The 27,569-nt window shown below is 42.9% G+C and overlaps 1 protein-coding gene and 1 pseudogene across 3 annotated transcripts in view; both read left to right on the forward strand.

The window, feature by feature from the left end:
* The window catches only part of EEF1AKMT1 (EEF1A lysine methyltransferase 1), a 52,633-nt gene extending 26,202 nt beyond the window's left edge, over positions 1 to 26,431 (forward strand). For all 3 annotated transcript variants that reach the window (XM_025364850.1, XM_025364849.1, XM_025364848.1), the window contains exons 3-5: positions 16,399 to 16,481; positions 22,214 to 22,494; positions 25,126 to 26,431. In XM_025364850.1, the coding sequence (XP_025220635.1) occupies positions 16,399 to 16,481; positions 22,214 to 22,494; positions 25,126 to 25,262 (501 nt within the window). In that variant the 3' untranslated portion in view covers positions 25,263 to 26,431. The remainder of the gene's footprint in view (positions 1 to 16,398; positions 16,482 to 22,213; positions 22,495 to 25,125) is intronic.
* LOC112611122 lies at positions 9,349 to 10,323 on the forward strand (annotated as a pseudogene).
* Positions 26,432 to 27,569: the final 1,138 nt, after the last annotated feature.

Consider the following 27,569-nt stretch of genomic DNA (forward strand, 5'->3'; position numbering starts at 1 on the left):
AAGTGGGTCCCTGACCCCTGAGTAGCCTAACTGGGAGACATCCCCCACTAGGGGCAGTCTGACACCCCACACCTCACAGGGTGGAGTACACCCCTGAGAGGAAGCTTCCAAAGCAAGAATCAGACAGGTACACTTGCTGTTCAGAAATATTCTATCTTCTGCAGCCTCTGCTGCTGATACCCAGGCAAACAGGGTCTGGAGTGGACCTCAAGCAATCTCCAACAGACCTACAGCTGAGGGTCCTGACTGTTAGAAGGAAAACTATCAAACAGGAAGGACACCTACACCAAAACCCCATCAGTACATCACCATCATCAAAGACCAGAGGCAGATAAAACCACAAAGATGGGGAAAAAGCAGGGCAGAAAAGCTGGAAATTCAAAAAATAAGAGCACATCTCCCCCGGCAAAGGAGCGCAGCTCATCGCCAGCAACGGATCAAAGCTGGACGGAGAATGACTTTGACGAGATGAGAGAAGAAGGCTTCAGTCCATCAAATTTCTCAGAGCTAAAGGAGGAATTACATACCCAGCGCAAAGAAACTAAAAATCTTGAAAAAAAAGTGGAAGAATTGACGGCTAGAGTAATTAATGCAGAGAAGGTCATAAACGAAATGAAAGAGATGAAAACCATGACACGAGAAATACGTGACAAATGCACAAGCTTCAATAACCGCCTCGATCAACTGGAAGAAAGAGTATCAGCGATTCAGGATCAAATGAATGAAATGAAGCGAGAAGAGAAACCAAAAGAAAAAAGAAGAAAAAGAAATGAACAAAGCCTGCAAGAAGTATGGGATTATGTAAAAAGACCAAATCTACGTCTGATTGGGGTGCCTGAAAGTGAGGGGGAAAATGGAACCAAGTTGGAAAACACTCTTCAGGATATCATCCAGGAGAACTTCCCCAACCTAGTAGGGCAGGCCAACATTCAAATCCAGGAAATACAGAGAACGCCACAAAGATACTCCTCGAGAAGAGCAACTCCAAGACACATAATTGCCAGATTCACCAAAGTTGAAATGAAGGAAAAAATCTTAAGGGCAGCTAGAGAGAAAGGTTGGGTTACCCACAAAGGGAAGCCCATCAGACTCACAGCAGATCTCTCGGCAGAAACTCTACAAGCCAGAAGAGAGTGGGGGCCAATATTCAACATTCTTAAAGAAAAGAATTTTCAACCCAGAATTTCATATCCAGCCAAACTAAGTTTCATAAGTGAAGGAGAAATATAATCCTTTACAGATAAGCAAATGCTTAGAGATTTTGTCACCACTAGGCCTGCCTTACAAGAGACCCTGAAGGAAGCACTCAACATGGAAAGGAACAACCGGTACCAGCCATCTCAAAAACATGCCAAAATGTAAAGACCATCGAGGCTAGGAAGAAACTGCATCAACTAACGAGCAAAATAACCAGTTAATATCATAATGGCAGGATCAAGTTCACACATAACAATCTTAGCCTTAAATGTAAATGGACTAAATGCTCCAATGAAAAGACACAGACTGGCAAACTGGATAAAGAGTCAAGACCCATCAGTCTGCTGTATTCAGGAGACCCATCTCACACGCAGAGACATACATAGGCTCAAAATAAAGGGATGGAGGAAGATTTACCAAGCAAATGGAGAACAAAAAAAAGCGGGGGTTGCAATCCTAGTCTCTGATAAAACAGACTTTAAACCATCAAAGATCAAAAGAGACAAAGATGGCCATTACATAATGGTAAAGGGATCAATTCAACAGGAAGAGCTAACTATCCTAAATATATATGCACCCAATACAGGAGCACCCAGATTCATAAAGCAAGTCCTTAGAGACTTACAAAGAGACTTAGACTCCCATACAATAATAATGGGAGACTTCAACACTCCACTGTCAACATTAGACAGATCAACAAGACAGAAAGTTAACAAGGATATCCAGGAATTGAACTCATCTCTGCAGCAAGCAGACCTAATAGACATCTATAGAACTCTCCACCCCAAATCGACAGAATATACATTCTTCTCAGCACCACATCGTACTTACTCCAAAATTGACCATATAATTGGAAGTAAAGCACTCCTCAGCAAATGTACAAGAACAGAAATTATAACAAACTGTCTCTCAGACCACAGTGCAATCAAACTAGAACTCAGGACTAAGAAACTCAATCAAAACCGCTCAACTACATGGAAACTGAACAACCTGCTCCTGAATGACTACTGGGTACATAACGAAATGAAGGCAGAAATAAAGATGTTCTTTGAAACCAATGAGAACAAAGATACAACATACCAGAATCTCTGGGACACATTTAAAGCAGTGTGTAGAGGGAAATTTATAGCACTAAATGCCCACAAGAGAAAGCAGGAAAGATCAAAAATTGACACTCTAACATCGCAATTAAAAGAACTAGAGAAGCAAGAGCAAACACATTCGAAAGCTAGCAGAAGGCAAGAAATAACTAAGATCAGAGCAGAACTGAAGGAGATAGAGACACAAAAAACCCTCCAAAAAATCAATGAATCCAGGAGTTGGTTTTTTGAAAAGATCAACAAAATTGACAGACCACTAGCAAGACTAATAAAGAAGAAAAGAGAGAAGAATCAAATCGACGCAATTAAAAATGAAAAAGGGGATATCACCACCGACCCCACAGAAATACAAACTACCATCAGAGAATACTATAAACACCTCTACGCAAATAAACTGGAAAACCTAGAAGAAATGGATAATTTCCTGGACACTTACACTCTTCCAAGACTAAACCAGGAAGAAGTTGAATCCCTGAATAGACCAATAGTAGGCTCTGAAATTGAGGCAATAATTAATAGCCTACCAACGAAAAAAAGTCCAGGATCAGATGGATTCACAGCCGAATTCTACCAGAGGTATAAGGAGGAGTTGGTACCATTCCTTCTGAAACTATTCCAATCAATAGAAAAAGAGGGAATCCTCCCTAACTCATTTTATGAGGCCAACATCATCCTGATACCAAAGCCTGGCAGAGACACAACAAAAAAAGAGAATTTTAGACCAATATCCCTGATGAACATCGATGCAAAAATCCTCAATAAAATACTGGCAAACCGGATTCAACATCACATCAAAAAGCTTATCCACCATGATCAAGTGGGCTTCATCCCTGGGATGCAAGGCTGGTTCAACATTCGCAAATCAATAAACATAATCGAGCATATAAACAGAACCAAAGACAAGAACCACATGATTATCTCAATAGATGCAGAAAAGGCTTTTGACAAAATTCAACAGCCCTTCATGCTAAAAACGCTCAATAAATTCGGTATTGATGGAACGTACCTCAAAATAATAAGAGCTATTTATGACAAACCCACAGCCAATATCATACTGAATGGGCAAAAACTGGAAAAATTCCCTTTGAAAACTGGCACAAGACAGGGATGCCCTCTCTCACCACTCCTATTCAACATAGTGTTGGAAGTTCTGGCTAGGGCAATTAGGCAAGAGAAAGAAATCAGGGGTATTCAGTTAGGAAAAGAAGAAGTCAAATTGTCCCTGTTTGCAGATGACATGATTGTATATTTAGAAAACCCCATTGTCTCAGCCCAAAATCTCCTTAAGCTGATAAGCAACTTCAGCAAAGTCTCAGGATACAAAATTAATGTGCAAAAATCACAAGCATTCTTATACACCAATAACAGACAAACACAGAGCCAAATCATGAATGAACTTCCATTCACAATTGCTTCAAAGAGAATAAAATACCTAGGAATCCAACTTACAAGGGATGTAAAGGACCTCTTCAAGGAGAACTACAAACCACTGCTCAGTGAAATAAAAGAGGACACAAACAAATGGAAGAACATACCATGCTCATGGATAGGAAGAATCAATATCGTGAAAATGGCCATACTGCCCAAGGTAATCTATAGATTCTATGCCATCCCCATCAAGCTACCAATGAGTTTCTTCACAGAATTGGAAAAAACTGCTTTAAAGTTCATATGGAACCAAAAAAGAGCCCGCATCTCCAAGACAATCCTAAGTCAAAAGAACAAAGCTGGAGGCATCACGCTACCTGACTTCAAACTATACTACAAGGCTACAGTAACCAAAACAGCATGGTACTGGTACCAAAACAGAGATATAGACCAATGGAACAGAACAGAGTCCTCAGAAATAATACCACACATCTACAGCCATCTGATCTTTGACAAACCTGAGAAAAACAAGAAATGGGGAAAGGATTCCCTATTTAATAAATGGTGCTGGCAAAATTGGCTAGCCATAAGTAGAAAGCTGAAACTGGATCCTTTCCTTACTCCTTATACGAAAATTAATTCAAGATGGATTAGAGACTTAAATGTTAGACCTAATACCATAAAAATCCTAGAGGAAAACCTAGGTAGTACCATTCAGGACATAGGCATGGGCAAAGATTTCATGTCTAAAACACCAAAAGCAACGGCAGCAAAAGCTAAAATTGACAAATGGGATCTAATTAAACTAAAGAGCTTCTGCACAGCAAAAGAAACTACCATCAGAGTGAACAGGCAACCTACAGAATGGGAGAAAATTTTTGCAATCTACTCATCTGACAAAGGGCTAATATCCAGAACCTACAAAGAACTCAAACAAATTTACAAGAAAAAAACAAACAACCCCATCAAAAAGTGGGCAAAGGATATGAACAGACATTTCTCAAAAGAAGACATTCATACAGCCAACAGACACATGAAAAAATGCTCATCATCGCTGGCCATCAGAGAAATGCAAATCAAAACCACAATGAGATACCATCTCACACCAGTTAGAATGGTGATCATTAAAAAGTCAGGAAACAACAGGTACTGGAGAGGATGTGGAGAAATAGGAACACTTTTACACTGTTGGTGGGATTGTAAACTAGTTCAACCATTATGGAAAACAGTATGGCGATTCCTCAAGGATCTAGAACTAGATGTACCATATGACCCAGCCATCCCATTACTGGGGATATACCCAAAGGATTATAAATTATGCTGCTATAAAGACACATGCACACGTATGTTTATTGCAGCACTATTCACAATAGCAAAGACTTGGAATTAACCCAAATGTCCATCAGTGACAGATTGGATTAAGAAAATGTGGCACATATACACCATGGAATACTATGCAGCCATAAAAAAGGATGAGTTTGCGTCCTTTGTAGGGACATGGATGCAGCTGGAAACCATCATTCTTAGCAAACTATCACAAGAACAGAAAACCAAACACCGCATGTTCTCACTCATAGGTGGGAACTGAACAATGAGATCACTTGGACTCAGGAAGGGGAACATCACACACCGGGGCCTATCATGGGGAGGGGGGAGGGGGGAGGGATTGCACTGGGAGTTATACCTGATGTAAATGACGAGTTGATGGGTGCAGCAGACCAACATGGCACAAGTATACATATGTAACAAACCTGCACGTTATGCACATGTACCCTACAACTTAAAGTATAATAATAATAAATAAATTAAAGAAAAAAAAAAAAAACAAAAAACTGTTGACACAGGGTCTCGCTATGTTGCCCAGGCTGGTCTCAAACTCCTGGGCTCAAGTAATCCTCCTGCCTCAGTTTCTCAAAGTCCTGGGATTACAGGGTGTTAATTCTTCTTAAATGTTTGGTAGACTTTACCAGTGAAGCCACCTGGTCCTCAATTTTTCTTCGTTAAGACTTCTTGTTAATAGGATCTCTTAAGTGCATTTGTAAATTCCCAGTAATTTAAGCCTAATTTTGTGTCACTAAAGCAAATGATAATGTGCTGTAAAAAAAAAAAAACAAAAAAAAAAACAAAAAAAAAAACTTCTAGAAGAAAACATAGGGGACACACTTTAGAACATTGGTCTAGGCAAAGATTTCATGGCTAAGACCTCAAAAGCACAAGAAACCAAAATAGACAAATGGGACTCTATGAAATTTAAATGCTTCTACACAGCAAAGGAAACAATCAGCAGAATGGAGAGGCAACGCATTGAGATGTATAAAATATTTGAAAACTATTCATCTGACAAGGGACTCGTATCTAGAATATATAAGAAACTCAACCAAAATTTCAAAACCAAAGAATCCCATTAAAATGAGCAAAGGACCTGAATAGACATTTCTCAAAAGAAGACATACAAATGGCCAACTGGCATATGAGGGGAGACTCAACATTACTAATCATTAGTGTAATGCAAATCAAAACCACAGTGAGATGTAATGTTACTCCAGAATGGCTATTATTAAAAAGATTTAAAATAACAGATACTGGTAAGGGTGTGGAGGAAAGGGAGCTCTTTTTTTTTTTTTTTTTTTTTTTTTTTTTTTTTGAGACGGAGTCTCGCTCTGTCACCCAGGCTGGAGTGCAGTGGCCCGATCTCAGCTCACTGCAAGCTCCGCCTCCCGGGTTTACGCCATTCTCCTGCCTCAGCCTCCCGAGTAGCTGGGACTACAGGCGCCCGCCACCTCGCCCGGCTATTTTTTTTGTATTTTTTAGTAGAGACGGGGTTTCACCATGTTAGCCAGGATGGTTTCGATCTCCTGACCTCGTGATCCGCCCGTCTCGGCCTCCCAAAGTGCTGGGACTACAGGCTTGAGCCACCGCGCCCGGCCAAGGGAGCTCTTATACACTGTTGGTGGGAATGTAAATTAGTATAGCTACTATGGAAAACAGTATGGTGATTTCTCAAAAAACTAAAACCAGAACTACCATGTGACCTAGCAGTCTCACTGCTGAATATTTATTCAAAGGAAATTAGTATGTCAAAAAGGTACCTGCTCCTCATGTTTCTTGCAGCACTGTTCACAATAACAAGGATAGGAATCAACCTGTCCATCAACAAATTAATAGATAAAGAAAATGTGATATATATACACAATGGAATACTGTTTAGCCATAAAAAAATAGTGCAGTTATGTCATTTGCAGCAATGTGGATGGAACTGGAGGTCATTATGTTTTTTTTTGTTTGTTTTTTTTTTGAGACGGAGTCTCGCTCTGTCGCCCAGGCTGGAGTGCCGTGGCCGGATCTCAGCTCACTGCAAGCTCCGCCTCCCGGGTTTGCGCCATTCTCCTGCCTCAGCCTCCGGAGTAGCTGGGACTACAGGCGCCCGCCACCTCGCCCGGTTTGTTTTTTGTATTTTTTAGTAGAGACGGGGTTTCACTGTGTTAGCCAGGATGGTCTCGATCTCCTGACCTCGTGATCCGCCCGTCTTGGCCTCCCAAAGTGCTGGGATTACAGGCTTGAGCCACCGCGCCCGGCCGAGGTCATTATGTTAAGTGAAATAAGCCAGGCACAGAAAGACAAGTATTGCATGTTCTTACATGTGGAGGCTAAAAATGTTGATGTCATGGAGTTAGAGAATAGAATGATAGATACCAGAGGCTCAGAAGGTGGGGTAGGGGTGATGAAAAGAGATTGGTAAATGAGTACAAACATATAGTGAAATAGAAGGAATAAGATCTGATGTTCTATAGCAGAGTAGGGTGACTATAGTTAACAACAGTGTATTGTATATTGCAATATAGCTAGCAGAGAGGACTTGAAATGTTCCCAACACAGATAAATATTCAAGGTGATAGATATCGTAAATACCCTGACTTGATCATTACACATTCTGTGCATGTAACAAAATATCACATGTACACCATAAATATGTACAAATAGGAAAGAAGACATTGGAAAACTAGCATAAATCCAGGAGGCTCAATATTCAACAAATAAGATTCCAGAAAAACAGAACAAAAAATGAAGAGGGAAGGAAAGCTTTAAAGAATATTAGAAATTTCCCAGAACTGAAGACCCTCATTAAGACACATGATTATCATGATTATGAAAATTCTGGATACAGATGACAAAGAACATCCTAGAACCTTCCAGAATAAAAACAGGTCTCCTACAAAGTCTTCAGACTATGAGTTACATTGCACTTCTCAATAGCTTTATTAGAAACTTTTGAAAATAGAGCGATGCCTTCAATATTTTGAGTGAAAATTTTGTTTGCCCTAGAATCCCTCTCCCTCTCCCTCTCTCTTTTTCGAAATGGAGTCTCACTGTGTTGCCCAGGTTAGTCTCAAACTCCTGGGCTCAAGCAAACTCAGCTTCCTGAGTAGCTGGGATTATACACATACTACCACACGCAACTATAGCCTAGAATTCTATACCCAGCTACACTATTACTTGTGTGAAGATAAAATCAAAATATTTTAGATATGTGAAGTCTCATTTACATTTCCCTCTTGTGTACTTCTCAAGAGCTGCAGAGTGTTTGCTGCAAGTGAGAAGAAAGAAGACTTGAGCTCCAAGGAATAGGAAATCTGATGCATGTAGTAGGAGAAGGAATTCCCAGGATGATGGTGACACAGAATGTCCCAGTGTAACAGTTGTGCTGCAAGTCTGGAGAGCAGCCAATCTAGGTTGTTGTGGGAGGATGGCGTGTTCCAGGACAGAGATCTTCAGGGGAAAAAATAAAAGTGATAGGATATCCAATATGTAGAAAATTGTATTGAAAGGCCAATAGAGGATGTTAGAAGAATTAGGGATGAATACAAACTAACCAAGCAAATGAAACAGTCATGCATTTACTTACTCTAAGAAAAACAAAAAGGAATTCTAGTGAAAAGAAATGCTATTATAGTACACCACTTGGCTCAATAATGAACACTGATACTTAATGCTAACTAATCAAAACTTGCTTTAAAACTACATTGGGGCTGGGCACGGTGGCTCACGCCTGTAATTCCACCACTTTAGGAGGCCTAGCGGGGTAGATCTCCTGAGGTCAGGAGTTTGAGACCCTCCTGGCCAACATGGCAAATCCCATGTCTACTCAAAATACAAAAATTAACCAGGTATGGTGGTGTGTGCCTGTAGTCCCAGCTACTTGGGAGGCTGAGGTAGGAGGATCACTTGAGCCTGGGAAGCAGAGGTTGCAGTGAGCTGAGATCGTGCCACTGCATTCCAGCCTGGGCGACAGAGTGAGACTCTGGCTCAAAAAATAAATAAATAAATAAATAAATAAATACCATATTGGGAGGGTGAAGGAAAGGCAAATGATGTGTATGAGAGGGCAAAATCCTCATCTATCATAATAAATACATAGTGTATATATGATGGATTATCAAGGGATAGCATTTAAAACACAGTATTTAGAGATGTGGGGATAGATGATCAGAGAAGAGCCAAGAGTTGAAAATGGTTGCTTTTGAGGAGTGAGGCTCAATGGCAGGAGGTCATGGGATACAAGACTATTGTTTTTCTTTATAAGCCTAGTAGTGCTTTTGACTTTTAAAGCCACATTCATGTAACATATTAAGAGCAGGATTCTCCTCAGTTGGACAGGCAGAAAGACGCTTCTGGAAGGAACATCATGGTGACTGCCCAAGGAGAGTCCCAAGTCCAGTTCAAGCTTATATTGGTTGGTGATGTTGGTACTGGGAAAACTACATTTTTGAAATGTCAGTTGGTGAATTTGAGACGTACGTAGCTACCTTGGATATTGAGGTTCATTGCCTTGTGTTGCACACCAACAGAGGACCCATTCTTTGTATGGGATACAGTTGGCCAGAAGAAATTTGGTGGAGTGAGAGATGGCTATTATATCCTAGCCCAGCATGCCATTATAATGTTTGATGTGACATCGAGAGTAACTTACAAGAATGTGCCGAGATCCTCTGGTGGCTCACGCCTGTAATCCCAGCACTTTGGGAGGCCAAGGTGGGCGGAACTCCTGAGGTCAGGGGTTTAAGACCAGCCTGACCAACATGGTGAAACCCCATCTCTGCAAAAATACAAAACTTAGCTAGGCGTGGTGGCATGTGCCTGTAATCCCAGCTACTTGGGAGGCTGAGGCAGAAGAATCTCTTGAACCCAGGAGGCAGAAGAATCTCTTGAACCCGGGAGGCGGAAGTTGCAATGAGTTGAGATCATGCCGTTGCACTCCAGCCTGGGTGACAGAGAGACACTCCATCTCAAAAAAAAAAAAAAAAGACTGTGCCTGACTGGCACAGAGATCTGCTATGAATATGTGAAAATATCCCTATTGTGTTGAGAGCAACTGAGTGGGTATAAAGGACAGGAAAGTGAAGGCAAAATCTGTTCTCTTCCACCAAAAGAAGAATCTTCAGTACTATGACATTTCTGCCAAAAGTTACTACAACTTTGAAAAGCTCTTCCTCTGGCTTGCTAGGAAGTTCATTGGAGACCCTAACTTGGAGTTTGTTGCCATACCTGCCCTTACCCCATCAGAGGCTGTCATGGACTGAGCATCAGTGCAATATGAGCACGATTTAGATAGAGGTTGTTCAGAGATCGTCATCTCCCTGATGAGGATGATAACCTGTGAGAATGAAGCTGGAGCCCAGCATCAGAAGTCTAGTTTTATTTGTCGTGTAATATCAGTGGTACAACATGTGTGCCCATTTATTATGTAGGTAAGTGGAACGTGTGCTTCATCTGTGAGATGCTGGAGATGAATGGGCTTCAAAGTGAATGTCACAGTTTTAAAAATACCTAAATTGTTTGGACTTGCATATTTAGCTGTTTTGAAATGCAGTTGATTCCTTCTTGAGTTTCAAATACAAGACTGCTACAGTCACATCACAGTGCTCAGTGGTAAAATCTTGTTTGTTACTGTCATTCTTATTCCTCTTCATTTAGAATCAGAATAAGGTTGTATTTCAAGTATCTTAAAAAAAGGAGTGGGACTCTTTATCTTTATGGAATGATATGAGGAGAGCCAAAATCTATCATTGTGCCCTGATGGTGTTGGAGTGAGGAAGAAGGGCAGTTCAGTAGTCAACCAGCAGACAACTCTTACCACTTATGGTGCGTGGTAGCAGATACTGTCTGCCACCTCCCAAATCAAGTGAACTCAAAATCCTTCCATTTTCTGTATGCTAGGGACTTTCTTCCAGCTCTCCTTTGCAGAGGTAGAGGTCAGAGCTAGGCATTTTTCCTGTAGATAAGAATGGATAGACATGGCCAGGCGCAGTGGCTCACGCCTCTAATTCCAGCACTTTGGGAAGCTGAGGCAGGCGGATCACGAGGTCAGGAGTTTGAGACCAGCCTGACCAACATGGTGAAACCCCGTCTCTACTAAAAATACAAAAAATAGCTGGGCGTGGTGGCATGGACCTGTAATCCCAGCTACTTAGGAGGCTGAGGCAGGAGAATCACTTGAACCCAGGAAGCGGAGGTTGCAGTGAGCTGACATTGTGCCATTGCATTTCAGCCTGGGTAACAAGAGTGAGGCTCCATCTAAAAAAAAAAAACAATGAATAGACAGATGTAGATATGAATTAATACATATACCCACATGTATATGTACATTTTGTCTTTGGAAATATTTTAAACCTTGACTTATGAATAAATATTTAGTAAATAGCATGCAGACATCCAGATGGGAAATATTTGAAGCAATTCTCTTTTTCATTATATTCAGTAAATATTTATTGGTTTAAAGATGTGTTATTAATATTTTCATTCATACCACTTGCCACTTTGAATTGTACCTTGTTTTAATTGTTATAGTCATTTTGAATGCCAGCTTGTTTTATTTTTATTTTTTTTCAAGACAGAGTCTCACTCTGTCACCCAGGCTGGAGTGCAGTGGCACAATCTCAGCTTACTGCAACCTCTGCCTCCTGGGTTCACGCAGTTCTCTGTCTCACCTTCCCAAGTAGCTGGGATTACAGGCACCCGCCAGCAAGCCCAGCTAATTTTTGTATTTTTAGTAGAGATAGGGTTTCACCATCTTGACCAGGCTGGTCTTGAACTCCTGACCTCATGATCCACCCACCTCAGCCTCCCAAAGTGCTGGGATTACAGGTGTAAGCCACCACGCCTGGCCCACCACCTTGTTTTGAGTGATTTAGAACCATTCCATATTAGTAAGACCATCCAGATAAACCTTTTAAAAGGTCCAATAATAGACAAGCAGAGAGCCAAATCATGAGTGAACTCCCATTCACAGTTGCTACAAAGAGAAGAAAATACCTAGAAATATAACTTGCAAGGGACATGAAGGACCTCTTCAAGGAGAGCTACAAACCACTGCTCAAGAAAATAAGAGAGGACATAAACAAATGGAAAAAAATTCCATGCCCTTGGGTAGGAAGAATCAATATTGTGAAAATGGCCATACTGCCCAAAGTAATTTGTAGATTCAATGCTATTTCCATCAAGCTACCATAGACTTTCTTTGCAGAATTAGAAAAACTTACTTTAAATTTCATATGGAAAGAAAAAAGAGCCCGTATAGCCAAGACAATCCTAAGCAAAAGAACAAAGCTGGAGGCATCACACTACCTGACTTCAAACTATACTATAAGGCTAGTAACCAAAACAGCATGGCACTGGTGCTGAAACAGATATATAGACCAATGGAACAGAACAGAGATCTCAGAAATAATACCACACATCTATAACCATCTGATCTTTGGCAAACCTGACAAAAACAAGCAATGGGGAAAGGATTCCCTATTTAATAATGGTGCTGGGAAAACTGGCTAGCTATATGCAGAAAAGAGAAACTGGGCCCCTTCCTTATACCTTATACAAAAATTAACTGAAGATGGATTAAAGACTTAAATGTAAAACCCCAGATCATAAAAATCCTAGAAGAAAACCTAGACCGTACCATTCAGGACATAGGCATGGGCAAAGATTTCATGACTAAAACACCAAAAGCAATTGCAACAAAAGCCAAAATTGACAAATGGGATCTAATTAAAATGAAAGAGCTTCTTCACAGCGAAAGAAACTATCATCAGAGTGAACAGGCAGCCTACAGAATGGGAGAAAATTTTTGCAATCTACTCATCTGACAAAGGTCTAATATCCAGAATCTATAAGGAACATAAACAAATTTACAAGAAAAAAACCAGCCCCATCAAAAAGTGGGCGAAGGATATGAACAGACACTTCTCAAAAGAAAAGAAGACGTTTATGTGACCAACAAACATATGAACAAAAGCTCAACATCACTGGTCATTAGAGAAATGCAAATCAAAACCACAGTGAGATACCATCTCATTCCAGTTAGAATGGTGATTATTAAAAAATGAGGAAACAACGGATGCTGGCACAGCTGTGGAGAAATAGGAATGCTTTTACACTGTTGTTGGGATTTTAAATTAGTTCAACCATTGTAGAAAACAGTGTGGTGATTCCTCAAGGCTCTAGAACCAGAAATATGATTTGACTCATTACTGGGTATATACCCAAAGGATTACAAGTCATTCTGCTATAAAGACACATGCACACATATGTTTATTGCAGCACTATTTACAGCAGCAAAGACTTGGAATCAACCCAAATGCCCATCAGTGATAGACTGGATAAAGAAAATGTGGCACATATACACCATGGAATACTATGCAGCCATAAAAAAGGATAAGTTCATGTCCTTTGCAGGGATATGGAGGAAACTAGAAGCCGTAATTCTCAGCAAGCTAACACAGGGATAGAAAACCAAACACCACTTGTTCTCCCTCCTACTTGGGAATTGAACAATGAGAATACATGGCATGGACAAAGGGAGGGGAACACCACACACCGGGGCCTGTCAGGGGATGGGGGTCAAGGGAGGAGAGAGCATTAGGACAAATAACTAATGGATGTGGGGCTTAAAACCTACATGATGGGTTGATTGGTGCCCCAAACCACCATGGCATGTGTATACCTGTGCCACAAACCTGCACGTTCTGCACGTGTATCCCAGAACGTAGTAAAATAAAAATACAAAGGACAAAAAAAAAAAAACAAAAAAAACCCCACAACATCAAGTGTAGTATAACAATAAATAAAACACTGCCCTTGCTCTCAAGAAAACTATTCTAAGACAAAACTGATTATTGGAGCAAAATGGGGAGCAAAATGCAAGGACACCTCCCCAGACTTTTGAGGTGGAGGGGAAGTCAAGGAAACCCACTCAGAGAAAGTGACAGGTGTGAACTGAGTCCTGATGTATCCTAGATTTGGAAAAAAAAAATTCAATCCTTATAATCCATACACAAAATTAAAGTCAAGGTGGATTAAAGAGCTAAACATAAAAATAATAAAAGTATTAGGCCAGGCACATTGACTCACGCTTGTAATCCCAGCACTTTGGGAGGCCGAGGCAGTCAGATCACTTGAGATCAGGAGTTTGAGACCAGCCTGGTTAACATGGTGAAACCTCATCTCTACTAAAAATACAAAAATTAGCTGGGTGTGGTGGTGCACACCTGTAATCCCAGCTACTTAGGAGGCTGAGGCAGGAGAATTGCCTGAATCCGGGAGATGGAGGTTGCAGTGAGCTGAGATTGCATCACTGCACTCCAGCCTGGCGACACAGCAAGACTCCATCTCAAAAAAAAAAAAAAAAAAAAAAAAAGTAATTACAATGTTAAAAAACAACAAAGAAACAAAGGATGCTATTGACAGAAATTTCAGTAAATTTCTGGAAGAAAGAAAGAAAGTGGTTGTAAGATGGTCTGTGGAAGAGCAGAGAAAACTATCAGCCTCTGTGGGAACTGGAGCAAAGATGAGAGTCTTTCTTCCAGAGAAGAAGCAGAGACTCTGGGTTCCAAACTCAGAGGCTGTGAACATAAGTGGTAAAAGTGGCTCATGGGCCGATTTCTGCGTGATTAATTAAAGGATGGCCTGCTGACATCTTTGGGCCGGTTGCTCTCTTCCCCTTCTGATCATATCCAGAAGGCATACATAGCATCGGAGGTACCCACCTCCAGGCTGAATCCCTGAGGATTTTTCACTAAACAAACTGGAGAATCTGCTTTGGGATGTCCTAATTTGGGTAGGAAAGCCAGAAAGAGACACAGAATAGAATCTAAGATAACTCCAGAGCTCCACCATAGCATAGAAAGAAGGAAAAAGTCAGCTCCATTCAGGAAGGAAGTACACAAAAGTCCTCCATACTCTGAGTAAAGCTCTCCTTATTTAAGCAGATCTCAGTTTTGTTGAGATATAATTCACATACCATAAATTCACCTTTTAAAAGTAGAGAAGTCAGTGGTTTTGTTTGTTTGTTTTTGAGATGGAGTCTCACTCTGTCTCCCAGGCTGGAGTGCAATGGTGCAATCTTGGCTTACTGCAAGTAATCCGCCTCCTGGGTTCAAGCGATTCTCCTGCCTCAGTCTCCTGAGTAGCTGGGATTACAGGAACGTGCCTCCATGCCCGGCTAATATTTTGTATTTTTAGTAGAAGCAGGGTTTCACCATGTTGACTAGGCTGGCTCGAACTCCTGGTCTCAGGTGATCCACCCGCCTTGGCCTCCCAAAGTGCTGGGATTACAGGTGTGAGCCACCACACCCGGCAAGTCAATGGTTTTTAGTAAATTCACAGATAGGTCCAACTATCACCACAGTCAATTTTGGAACATTTTCATTGCCTCTAAAAGACACCCTATGTCCTTCAGCTGTCACCTCCTAATTCCCCAATTCTCCCAACGCCTGGCAACCACTAATCCACTTTCTGTCTCTGTAGACTTGCTACTTTGGACATTTCATATAAATGGAATCACATAGTATGTGGCCTTTTGTGTCTGATTTCTTTCGTTCAGTATAATGTTTCCAAGGCTCATCCATGTAGCGTATATCAGTACCCTGTTCCTTTTTATGGCCAAGAAGTATTTCATTGTACGGATGTACCACATTTTTTCTGTCCGTCCATCAGTTGATGGGCATTTGAGTTGTTTCCACACAGGGCAGATTTTTAAAGCAGAGAACCCCCAGTTGGTATGCCCCATGCAACTAGCTGCCCCCAGCCTGCCATTCAGGGAAGAGAGAGGCCTGTTGGAGAAATAGGTTTGTATGATTGCAGAGGAAAACCACGCTACTTCTTCCATTAAACTCCTGCTTAATTTATAACTATGAATAGATAATTAAAGATCACTAAAATTTTTTTTAAATCATCAATTAGCATGAAACAGAAGGAGCAAGATGAAAAACAAACTTGCCCCCAAGGGAAAAACATGTAATTCAGGAAACATGCGTAAGGTAAGATGAGGCTGTGGGCAAGGAGCACAGTCTGGATGTTGCTGATTGTGTTCTCTGGTGTTAGTGAACTCCTTCTTCCATCCTCTGTGTTTGTAATTCTTTTCATTGCTAGTTGAACCTAGAAGCTTAGATTCAAGTTCTATTTTCTTTTTTTGGCAAAACTCATACAAAGGTAGGGGTATGTTCTATCGGGAGAAACACTGGTTGTCTCCTTTTGTGGTGTTAATAGCCATTGATACTCAATGCCTGGATTCCATTCATTCATTAAGGGCTTGTATTAATTTAAAGTAATTTCAAAGAAAAATTAATTTTCAAAAGAAAAAAATTTTAAAACTATCTGTCCACTGGTATAGTAGATACAAATTAAAAGAACAAAGCTTATGCCAGTTCTAAAATGTTATCAACCCATTTCTCTGTTACAGCAGTTGAGCCAGTTTTGGTATAGTCAGGAAACTGCTCTGCGACTTGCACAGGAGGCAATTGCAGCTGTAGGAGAAGGTGGCAGGTGAGATTCAAATTTTGTTTCTCTTTTTGGCTTCTAATCTAATGGAATATTTTGAATGTCCTTCCTGGATGACAGATGGTTTGTAAGAAGTCTGAACTATAATCTGCAAATATTGTAGATCATGGTTTGCAGCACATGACAGATTAAGACCTGCTTCAACACTGGGTTTAGAGACCCACTCAGAAACCTATTCATTGTGGAAGGTCTTATCTCTTTTCCTTTTAACATTTTCTAACCTGTTTCTTATCCTTATAGAGTTCAGTTCAAAAGAGAAAATCTTAATGTTTGACCATTTTGAAGTTTTAAGAATATAGGTTTTCTTTTTCGTTAATTTGGTATGTATATATGTATTTATTAATTATTTATCTTGAGATGGAGTCTCGCTCTGTCGCCCAAGCTGGAGTGCAGTGGTGCGATCTCGGCTCACTGCAACCTCCGCCTCCCGGATTCAAGCGATCTCTTGCCTCAGCCTCCAAGCAGCTGGGACTACAGGCACGTGCCACCACGCCCAGCTAATTTTTGTATTTCTAGTAGAGACGGGGTTTCACCATATTGACCAGGCTGGTCTCGAACTCCTGACCTTGTGATCCACTTGCCTTGGCCTCCCAAAGTGCTGGGATTACAGGCGTGAGCCTCCACGCCCAGCCTGGTTTTTACTTTTATCAGAACTTTGCATGCATATAAAGAGTCAAATGGTGACTGGGCGTGGTGGCTCATGCCTGAAATCCCAGCATTTTGGGAGGCTGAGGCGGGCAGATCACCTGAGGTTAGGAGTTTGAGACTAGCCTGGCCAACATGGTGAAACCCCGTCTCTACTAAATACAAAATTAGCTGGGCGTGGTGGTGCATCCTGTAATCCCAGCTACTCAGGAGCCTGAGGCAGGAGAATTGCTTGAACCTGGGAGGCAGAGGTTGCAGTGTGCCAAGATCACACCACCGCACTCCAGCCTGAGAGACAGAGTGAGACTCTGTCTCAAAAAAAAAAAAAAAAAAAAGCCAAAGGGTTCTGAAAGGCTTAATGTATTCTATATCCATATCCCTTATTAACCCCCGAACTCTCTGTCTAAATATCCTATCAGTAAGTTCAAACATATTTCAACTTCTTTAAAAAAAACCTGTTCCCAGGGATCTGCCACCTGTCCCAGTCTGCATGGTCTCACGCTGGTTTTGCTCCACCTCTTTTCTTGGTATCTCCCTTCATCATCATGCTGGAGTCCTTATACCTGTCTTTCGTTCTAGATTCCTTATTTCCCGTACCTCATCCTAAGTTTACAGCCTTATCATGGTGGCGTACCTCCTCCGATAGCTGCTACAGAAAAGGCACGTAGGAGGGGAGTTTTTAGAACCTTTCATGTCTGAAAATGCTTTTTTCCTACCCTTCCTCTTGATTGTGATGGTTTTGTTGGACAGCAATTCCAGGTTTTGAAGGCGTTGCTCCATTGTCTCCAAACTTCCATACATGCTGTTGAGAAATCCAGTAGCATTCTGATTTCTTATAGGAAACTTGCTTTTTTCTATCCATCCCCAGTATTCAATGTGCCTCACTGTGGAGTTTTTATCTGTTGTCCTGGGTACTGGAGCGCCTTTCATCCTCAACACACATGTCCTTCCGTTTAAGAAATTATCTTACATTATTTTTTTGATTTCTTTCTCCACTTTTTTTTTCTGTTCCTCTTTTTGGAACTTCTTTGAATACTGTACCTGATCTTTTAATTTTCTTCTTTTTCTATTTATTGTCTCTTTACTTTCTGGGAGAATTCCTCAACTTTATCTTCTAAACTTTCTACTGAGTTTACCATACCTGCTACCATGCTTGGAATTGTCTGCAGCTCTTTTTTTTGGTCTTTGGGTATTTCTTTATTATTGTGTCTTGTTCATCCTTCTGAGGATATTACAGAATTTTTTAAAGTTCTCTTTTCCCTCTATAGTCTCTGTTTACCTCAAAATGCTTTTTCTGTTTGTTAATTTCATGTGATATATTTATATAATCTGTGTTCCTTAAGTGTCTGTGGACATTGAAGGGTGGGGCACTCGAAAACTGGGAGCCTCATCTGCTTTGATCTCTACAGTTGGAGCATCTGAATGAGCCATTCTCTTAGGGAACCCCCGTGTCTAAGACTCTTCTTGTAGTTTTGTCAGTGGTCCAGGGAAGGTTCTCCTAATTCCTGACTGGAAGTTACACATCTAGTTGACATCATCCTTGGAGGCATGTGACTGAAAGGCTGGAAGTTTCATCGTCCACTGCGTTTAACTTAATCCTCCTAATTTCCACACAGCACATCATCATCCACTGTGCCTGGCATCCTCCTTCCAAGCATCCCCCCATCCAGAAAACATCCCTCCAGTTTTCTGCCACCGTCATGGGGAGGCAGGCTTTGGGATGTAGCAGATAATCCTGAGAAAGAATGCTTCTTAAAATAGGCCTTTCAGTGAAACCTCCCAGTTTTGGCCCCACCTTCACCTCTGCTTCTTGAGTTACCGAGTTCTGTGGCTTCCTGAGCCCTCGCGTGTGCCACCTCGTGAACCAGGGCGCTTCTCAGCTTTCCGGGTGCCAGTGCAGGATTCGGCCATTGCAGGTCTGCCGAGCCCCACTACCCACCCATTTGCTCTTCCGCTTCCTCAGCGTGATTGCTTTAGTCTCCGCTGACACACCCCTTGGTTTTTGTTCTTGTATTCCTAAATAAGACAACATGAAATCGCACTCTTGTTTTTAGTGGGCTTTCATGAGGGAGCACATTTACGTGAATGTGTTCAGTCTGCCATCGGTAGTGGGAAATCTTCCATTTTTCTTTTCACTGTTCTTTTTCTTTTTTTGATTATATGTAGTCGTTTAGTAGGTTTTTCTTAGTGACACTGCTTTTACATATACTTTCCTTTTTGCCACTAATACGAGGGCCTTGGAAGCAACTTTTAATCTCATCTGAAAGTCAACTTCAGTATTCACAGGAACTGAGTCATCATTTTAAAGATGAGTAGGAACTGCATTTCTTGAGTGCTTACTGTGTGCCCTCTCCTGCTGTAAGTGTGTTGTCAGGGTCATCTCATTTTATCCTCACATCTCTGTGCATTAGTTCCTGTTACACTCTCCAGTTTAAAGACAGACACTGAGACCAGAGGTTCAGCTACTTGCAGAAGGTCACCCCGTGGGAAGTGGCAAAGCTGGGCTTTGAACATAGGTTCTCTGATCCCACTGCTGCCAGGTAACCACCACCATCCCCACCAGACCCACCAGTCTTTCTGCTCTCATTCCTTCTTGCATCCTGGACCACTGTTCTACCTGAAGTACATCCTTCAGGTGGATTTCTCAGGGAACGCCTGCTGGAGGCAATTTTGTTGTCTGAAAATATCTTTATTTCACCTTCTTTATCGGAAGATGTTTTCATAGTGTGCGTATATAATCCTTGGTTGCAGTTCATTCTCTGTCAGCACAGTCAGGCTATAATCCCACTGTACTCCAGCTTCTTTTCCCCTCCCACCGCACTGATCCAGAGCTGCCGTGCAGGGAGAGTTGTGTCCTGCCAGCAGGAACACATGTTTCCATAGAAACGTTATGTGATGTCACTGGTTCTGTTATCTGCTGCAGTGTCTTTGGGCTGAGAAGCCTGCTTAGCCTGGCATGGGTACCTAAGATGGGTACCTTGTCTCTGTTAAGAAATGTATCACATATTTTTAAAGCTGAGCGTAATTTTTAAATTAGGTCCTTTTTTGAATGACAATATATGCACATATAAAAATCCAAACGTGACAAAGGAATTGTGAGAAAAGGTCAATCTCTTCTCCATTGTATCCACGTCCCCCAGGCACTCTCCCATGAGGCAGCCATGGTCACTGTCTCTTGGATAGAGGTCACCTGTATAACTATAAGCATATATCCCCACTCCCAGGAAAGCATACTTTACACCGTTCTGTTCCTTGAATATATCTAAGAGATCATTCCTTATCAGCAGAGAGAGGGCTGCTTCACCCTGTTTTAAATGGCCACAGAACTTTCCATTGTAATAGGCATACCAGCTGGGCACGGTGGCTCACGCCTCCTTTGGGAGGTCAAGGCAGGCAGATGGCTTGAGCTCTGGAGTTTGAGACCAGCCTGTGTAACGTGGCAAAACCACATCTCTGCAAAAAAATATAAAAAATTAGTGGCCGGGCAGAGTGGCTCACGCCTGTAATCCCAGTACTTTGGGAGGCCAAGGCAGGTGGATCATGAAGTCAGGAATTCAAGACCAGCCTGGCCAACATGGTGAAACCCGTCTCTACTAAAAATACAAAAATTAGCCAGGTGTGGTGGCAGGTGCCTGTAATCCCAGCTATTCGGGAGGCTGAGGCAGGAGAATCACTTGAACCTGGGAGGCAGAGGTTTCAGTGAGCCAAGGTCATGCCACTGCACTCCAGCCTGAGCAACAGAGTGAGACCCCGTCTCAAAAAAAAAAAAAAAAAAAAATAGGTGTATCACAGTCAACTCAATAATTCCATGTTTAGGTTACTTCTAAGCTTTTCGGCAGTTGCTTTTATTTTTATTTTATTTATTTTGTGTTTTTGAGACAGAGTCTCACTCTGTTGCCCAGGCTGGAGTGCAGTGGCGCTATCTCGGCTCACTGCAAGCTCCACCTCCTGGGTTCACGCCATTCTCCTGCCTCAGTCTCCCGAGTAGCTGGGACTACAGATGCCCGCCACCATGCCTGGCTAATTTTTTATATTTTTAGTAGAGACGGGGTTTCACCGTGTCAGCCAGGATGGTCTCGATCTCCTGACCTTGTGATCTGCCCGCCTGGGCCTCCCAAAGTGCTGGGATTACAGGCATGAGCCACCGCGCCCAGCCAGCAGTTGGTTTTAACAGTTAACTCTTGGAATGCTACCCATTCATAAACTGTGGGCTGCTGTAATGAGATAGATACTTTAATTTCCTTATACAATAAAGAAGCAAAGCAGAAATTCAGAACAGCTTGTCTGCAGTGAGATCGCATTTTAATGTATCTTTGTGGAGAACTGGAGTGAGCTGGGGAGCTAGTTGGGTTTATCTTTCAAGATCATGAATATTACAAAATGACTTTATAGTATTTAGTTGGGACAAAAAGTACTTAAAATAAATATCAAAGGCCTAGCATGAAAATAATAGGTAAATTTAGGCTTTGGGTTAACTTCAATCTAAATTTTGTCATAATGTGTTCCTGCTATTTTACATTTTTCACTATAAAAACTATAGTCTTTCATATCTCAAAGTTATAAGTTACAGGCTGGGCGCGGTGGCTCACGCCTATAAGCCCAGCACTTTGGGAAGCTGAGGCAGGCACATCACCTGAGGTCAGGAGTTCAAGACCAGCCAAGCAACATGATGAAACCCCATTTCTACTAAAAATACAAAAAAATTAGCCAGGCGCAGTGGCGCGTGCTTGTAATCCCAGCTACTCGGAAGGAGTAGCAGGAGAATCGCTTGAACCCGGGAGGCAGAGGTTGCAGTGAGCCGAGATCACGCCACTTCCCTCCAGCCTTGGCAACAGAGTGAGACTCCATCTCAAAAAAAAAAAAATTATAAGTTACAGACTTTTAAGTACCAGATTCCTCAAAAGTGAGACACTATAAAGTTTTTTCTCAACATTGACTATTACACCAGTTTGCATTGTTTCCTGTAAGAAAATCTGAGCACTCAGACCTGTGTGTTTTTTAGTGAAGTAGTTGTTAACACCGTAATCTCTCTATTAAAGATGTTTCATGAGTGTGTTCATTTTGTCTCCTAGAATCGCATGTGTGAGTGCCCCTAGTGTTTACCAGAAACTCAGAGAGCTGTGCAGAGAAAACTTTACTGTATATATCTTTGAATATGACAAAAGATTTGCCATGTATGGAGAGGAGTTTATTTTCTATGATTACAATAATCCATTGGACTTACCCGAAAGAATTGCTGCACATAGTTTTGACATCGTAATAGCAGATCCTCCCTATCTTTCGGAGGAATGTCTCAGAAAAACGTCAGAAACCATCAAGTACCTGACACGGGGCAAGATTCTGCTGTGCACAGGTAGGTGCTGCATTTCATATCTCATGAAAGTCACTGACAGTGGCTATTCAGGTCTTAAGGGTCAAGAAGAAATCCTGAGTCCACCACCTCCTGTGTGACTTGTGAACAAGTTATTTAACTCTTTGTGCCCTGGATTTCTCACCTGTAAACTAGGACTGATAATACTCTGCCATTAAGGATCCTAAAGAATTAAGTGACACAAAGTACCCAACACCGGGTCTGGTGCATGGTGACTGCTTGATGAACGCCAGCTGTTACTTTTACGTACCATCATCAGTAGTAGTGGTATTTTATCCAGCCTCTACACGTTATCAAAGAGAAATTTAGAATCTATAGAGTTTAAGTGAATTGCCTAAGGTTACAGAGTAGACATTAGATTGGGTTAATGTAGAAGATTTTTCCTACTGGTGAGATTGATATACCTTTTTTTTTCTCTCTGTAACCTCAAACCACTGGGCTAAGCAGTCCTTCCACTCAGCCTCCCAAGTAGCTGGCAACCAGGCTGGATTTGATATACTTAAGGCAGATATGGTAAAATTCAATAGAGTAAATCTGAGAACTTTAAGGTGGGAGGAAACCTTGGGGCAAGGAATTCTAGACCAGGCTGCGCAACATAGCAAGACTCCATCTCTACAAAAATTTAAAAAATTAGGTGTGGTTATGTGGGCCTCCCAGCCATTTGGGAGATAGAGGTGGTGTGTCTGGAGTGTCTTCCTTCGGGTGGGTTCTTGGTCTCACTGACTTCAAGAATGAAACCGTGGACCTCGCGGTGAGTGTTACACTTCTAAAAAGTGGCATGTCTGGTGTTTGTTCCTCGTGGTGGGGTGGTGCTCTCACTGATTTCAGAAATGAAGCCACAGACCCTCGTGGTGAGTGTGACAGCTCTTAAAGTTGGTGCAGACCCGAAGAGTGAGCAGCAGCAAGCTTTATTCTGAAGAGCAAAATCAAAACTTCCATACCATGGAAGGGGACAACAGACGGTTGGCTGCTGGCTGGGGTGGCCAGCTTCTATTCCCTTGTTTGTCCCCACCCACATCCTGCTGATTGGTCCATTTTACAGAGTGCTGATTGGTCCATTTTACAGAGTGCTGATTGGTCCATTTTACAGAGTGCGGATTGGTCCATTTTACACAGTGTGGATTGGTCCATTTTACACAGTGCTGATTGGTGCGTTTACAATCCCTTAGCTAGACACAGAGTGCTGATTGATGTGTTTTTACAGAGTGCTGATTGGTGCATTTACAATCCTTTAGCTAGACACAGAGTGCTGATTGGTGCGTTTACAATCCTTTAGCTAGACACAAAAGTTCTCAAGTCCCCACTAGACCCAGGAAGTCCAGCTGGCTTCACCTCTCAGTGGGATGATTGCTTGATCTCTGGAGGTCCAGACTACAGTGAGCTGTGATGGTGCCACTACACTCTAGCCTGGGCACGGAGCAAGACTGTCTCAAAGAAAAAAAAAAATCTGAGAACTGAAACCTTACCAACTGACCCATCTCTTTACTTCTGGGCACCTGTGGTGTCCACACCCTTGAGTACTGTTATGGACGCTATACCCCAGTCACTCCGGGCTGCGTTTGTACCCTGGGCACCCTGCTGGGAACAGGGCTGGGCCGGGAGTGGAGCCACGGGGAGCTGTTCGATGTTCTGGAGCTGGAGTGTGGGGAGGGGCGCCCTGTTCGCACAGATGCCACGGTTGCCTGCGCGCTTATTCACTCCATTGCTTCCTTGACCTCTGTGCACCGCTCTGTGTACCGGCAGGCAGCGCTCTGGACTCATGGAGTGTGCATTTTAGTTTCAGGGGATACTTTAAAAAAATAATAATAAAATAGACTAAAGACTGGAAGCACTAACCCTGAGAAGAGTAAGAGAGACCCAGGCACCTGCACTTTGCCCCAGGGAGCTGAGGGGTCAGGAGCCACGGCCGCAGCGGCCCGGGAGGGCAGAGTCGGGGCAGGAGGCCCCCAGTGCCTAACAGAGGGGACCGTGGGCATTGGGGTTTTCTTCGGAAGCCCCAGGCGACGGGACGCAAATTGTCTGAAGACGTAAGACGTTCGCTTTAACTTGACCGAGGTTTTGGGGCGCGTGAACCTTGGCACCGCGGGCTGTTGCTGCACCCCAGGGAGGGCGGTGGCGTCAAAGAGATACTTTGAAGATGAAGTTGAGAGAGCTTGCTGTGTTCGAGTGTGGAGGGGAAAAGAGGAGAGGAATCAGGGCTGTGGATGCCACCTCCTGCGGGGATGTCGCAGGGTAGCTGGCTGTGTGCGGTGGGCCCAGGGCAGGGAGAAATTGGGAGGAGGTGGCAAAAGGGAGTGGGAATACATTCGCACCTGTGTTTGCAAGATTGGATATTACTGAAAAAGAGTCTTGGCTCAACGTTGGGAAATGCTAGTTTTTAGTAATTATTTTTGCTTTGCATATATATGTGTGTGTTTTGCACACATATATTAAATTGCAAAAATATTGGAGAAGGTGAAACGGAATGTAAAGAAGACTCGCTCCCTCCCCCTACTTGTGAATTGTCAACTAATTGCCACCGGTGGTTCACCTAGAGCCCCCCTCACAGCTCAGGACACACTGAGCTCCGGCTGGGCTGTCACTCTCTGGATTCATTTGCTTTGTTCTCTTCAGGTGCCATCATGGAAGAACAGGCAGCAGAGCTCCTTGGAGTGAAGATGTGCACGTTTGTTCCAAAACACACCCGGAACTTGGCAAATGAGTTCCGCTGTTATGTGAATTATGATTCTGGGCTGGACTGTGGGATCTAATTACAGATGGTGACATAACACAGGAAGGAACCCTGTCACATTCCCCTTTTTGTATTTTCCTAGTAGATTTAAAATATATACTCTCTTCCCCTCCCCGCAAACTGGAGCCGACCTTGCCTGATTTTCAAAATAAAGTACATGACCTTCATTATTGTTTCCTTAGGGAGGGCTTGGCCTCCCTAGAGCTCAGTCTTCTGCCAACCTGAATCCATGGAATTCGAGTTGGAAGAAACCTTAGAACCTGCCTGATGTACTCTCCTCGTTTAACATATGTAAAAACAGCAGAACAGTTGCGTGGCTTGCCCAAGGGCTACTGAATGAGACAGGATCTTGGCCTCTGCCTTGGGCCAGAGCAGTCTGGTAGCATCCTAGGGGTTGTGAGGACCCCCACCCCCATGTCCCACCCCAGCCCTCCAAGGACACAGACTTGCCTCCATGAAAAAAGGCAATAATCCAATAACTAGCATCTGAATGCCTCTTGGAGCTCTCCTCCTCCAGGTTCTAGGTGGGCTGCGAGGTGCCCAGGTGCCCTTCCCATGTGGCTCAGACTCAGCACCCTCCCTGTGAACTGCCTGAGAAAATGAAAGACCCATTTGTAAACCAAACACCAGGACCAAAAAATGAAGCTGGGACGAGAGTGCTAGATTCTCAACTGTTCAGAAAATATGCCTCTGTGCATACCCCAGAGCACGTCTCAGCAATCAGAAGTGAACACGCAGCATGGCTGGGTCTCGAGGGCGTGATGCTGATGGAAGAGCTGCGCCGCACAGGCCACACACTGGATGTTTCTAGGTATGACATTCCAGGGAGGAGAGATTCGTGGGTGCAGGGGGAGCATCAGGATGGGGCGAAGGGGATGGGTGGCCCACAAAGGGGAGTTCTCCTTGCTGGTGGCGTGTTCTTTGTCTTGTCTGTGGTGGTGGCTTCATGAACGTGCCATGTGGCAGCATCGCATAGAACCGCACAGAGATGAGCTCGTGTGAAACTGTTGAACTTGGAATGGGGTCTGTGGGTTGAGCCAGTGTCCATTTTCTGATTGTGACACCGCACTATAATTATGTAAGATGTTACCATTAGGTAAACTCGGTGTAGGGCATGAGACCTATCAGTATATTTTTGCAATTTCCTGGGAATCTACAATCATTTCAAAATAAAAACTTTCCAAAAAATTAATGCCCTCTTTCTGGGAAAGGATTATACTTCCCCACCTGATAAGACTTGCTTTGGCCAACAAAATGTGAAAGATGGCCGGGTGCTGTGGCTGCTGTGGCTCGTGCCTATAATCCCAGCACTTTGGGAGGCCAAGGAAGGCGGATCAGTTGAGTCCAGGAGTTCAAGACCAGCCTGGGCAACATGGTGAAACCTTGTCTCTACCAAAAATAAAAAAAAATTAAAAAATTAGCTGGGCACGGTGGCACACTTCTGTAGTCCCAGCCACTTGAGAGGCTGAGGTGGGAGGATCACCTGAGCCCAAGAGGGCGAGGCTGCCGTGAACCGTGATGCACCACTGCACTCCAGCCTGAATGACAGAGCCAGACCCTGTCTCAAAAACAAAAACAAAAAAACCCCAAAATGTGAAAGGAAGTGATGTGTCATTTCCAGCCTCTGGCTGTGAGTGGAGCTGGGCCACCGCCCACCTGCCAGGGATGCGAGGAGAACCAGGAATGAGCCTGTGTCATTGAACCATGGGCTTATTACCCACTAGAGTAAAACCCAGTCTGTCGTGACCAAGCCAGAGAGGAGGCCTGGGTCAGGGAAGCCTGGAGAACAGGCCTGGTCTCTTTTGCTGCTGCTTAGCCCTCAGCTGCCCGACTTCTGGACAACTTTTAATTTACTTTAAAAATCACTCTTTTCAGCGTGGTGACTCACACCTGAAATCCCAGCACTCTGGGAGGCCGAGGCAGGTGTATTACCTGAGGTCAGGAGTTAAAGACCAGCCTGGTCAACATGATGAAACCCCGTCTCTACTAAAAACACAAAAATTAGTTGGGCATGGTGGCGGGCGCCTGTAATCCCGTCTATTCGGGAGGCTGAGGCAGGAGAATCACTTGAACCTCGGAGGCAGAGGTTGCAGTGAGCTGAGATGGTGCCATTGCACTCCAGCCTGAGTGACGAACAAAACTCGATCTCAAAAAAAAATCACTCTTTTTATGAGACATTGGTATTTTTATCACTGTACAGGCACCTGGCCTTTGTTAAGTATTCAGTAAGTGTTCTTTAAAAAATAACCCCTACCTTATTATTTCCATATGTAGTTTGCTCTGTGTGTAATTTGTTACATTGTAGTAACAAACTATGTACAGAAAT

The sequence above is a fragment of the Theropithecus gelada genome, chromosome 17, assembly GCF_003255815.1.
Source record: "Theropithecus gelada isolate Dixy chromosome 17, Tgel_1.0, whole genome shotgun sequence".
NCBI classification, from domain to species: domain Eukaryota; kingdom Metazoa; phylum Chordata; class Mammalia; order Primates; family Cercopithecidae; genus Theropithecus; species Theropithecus gelada.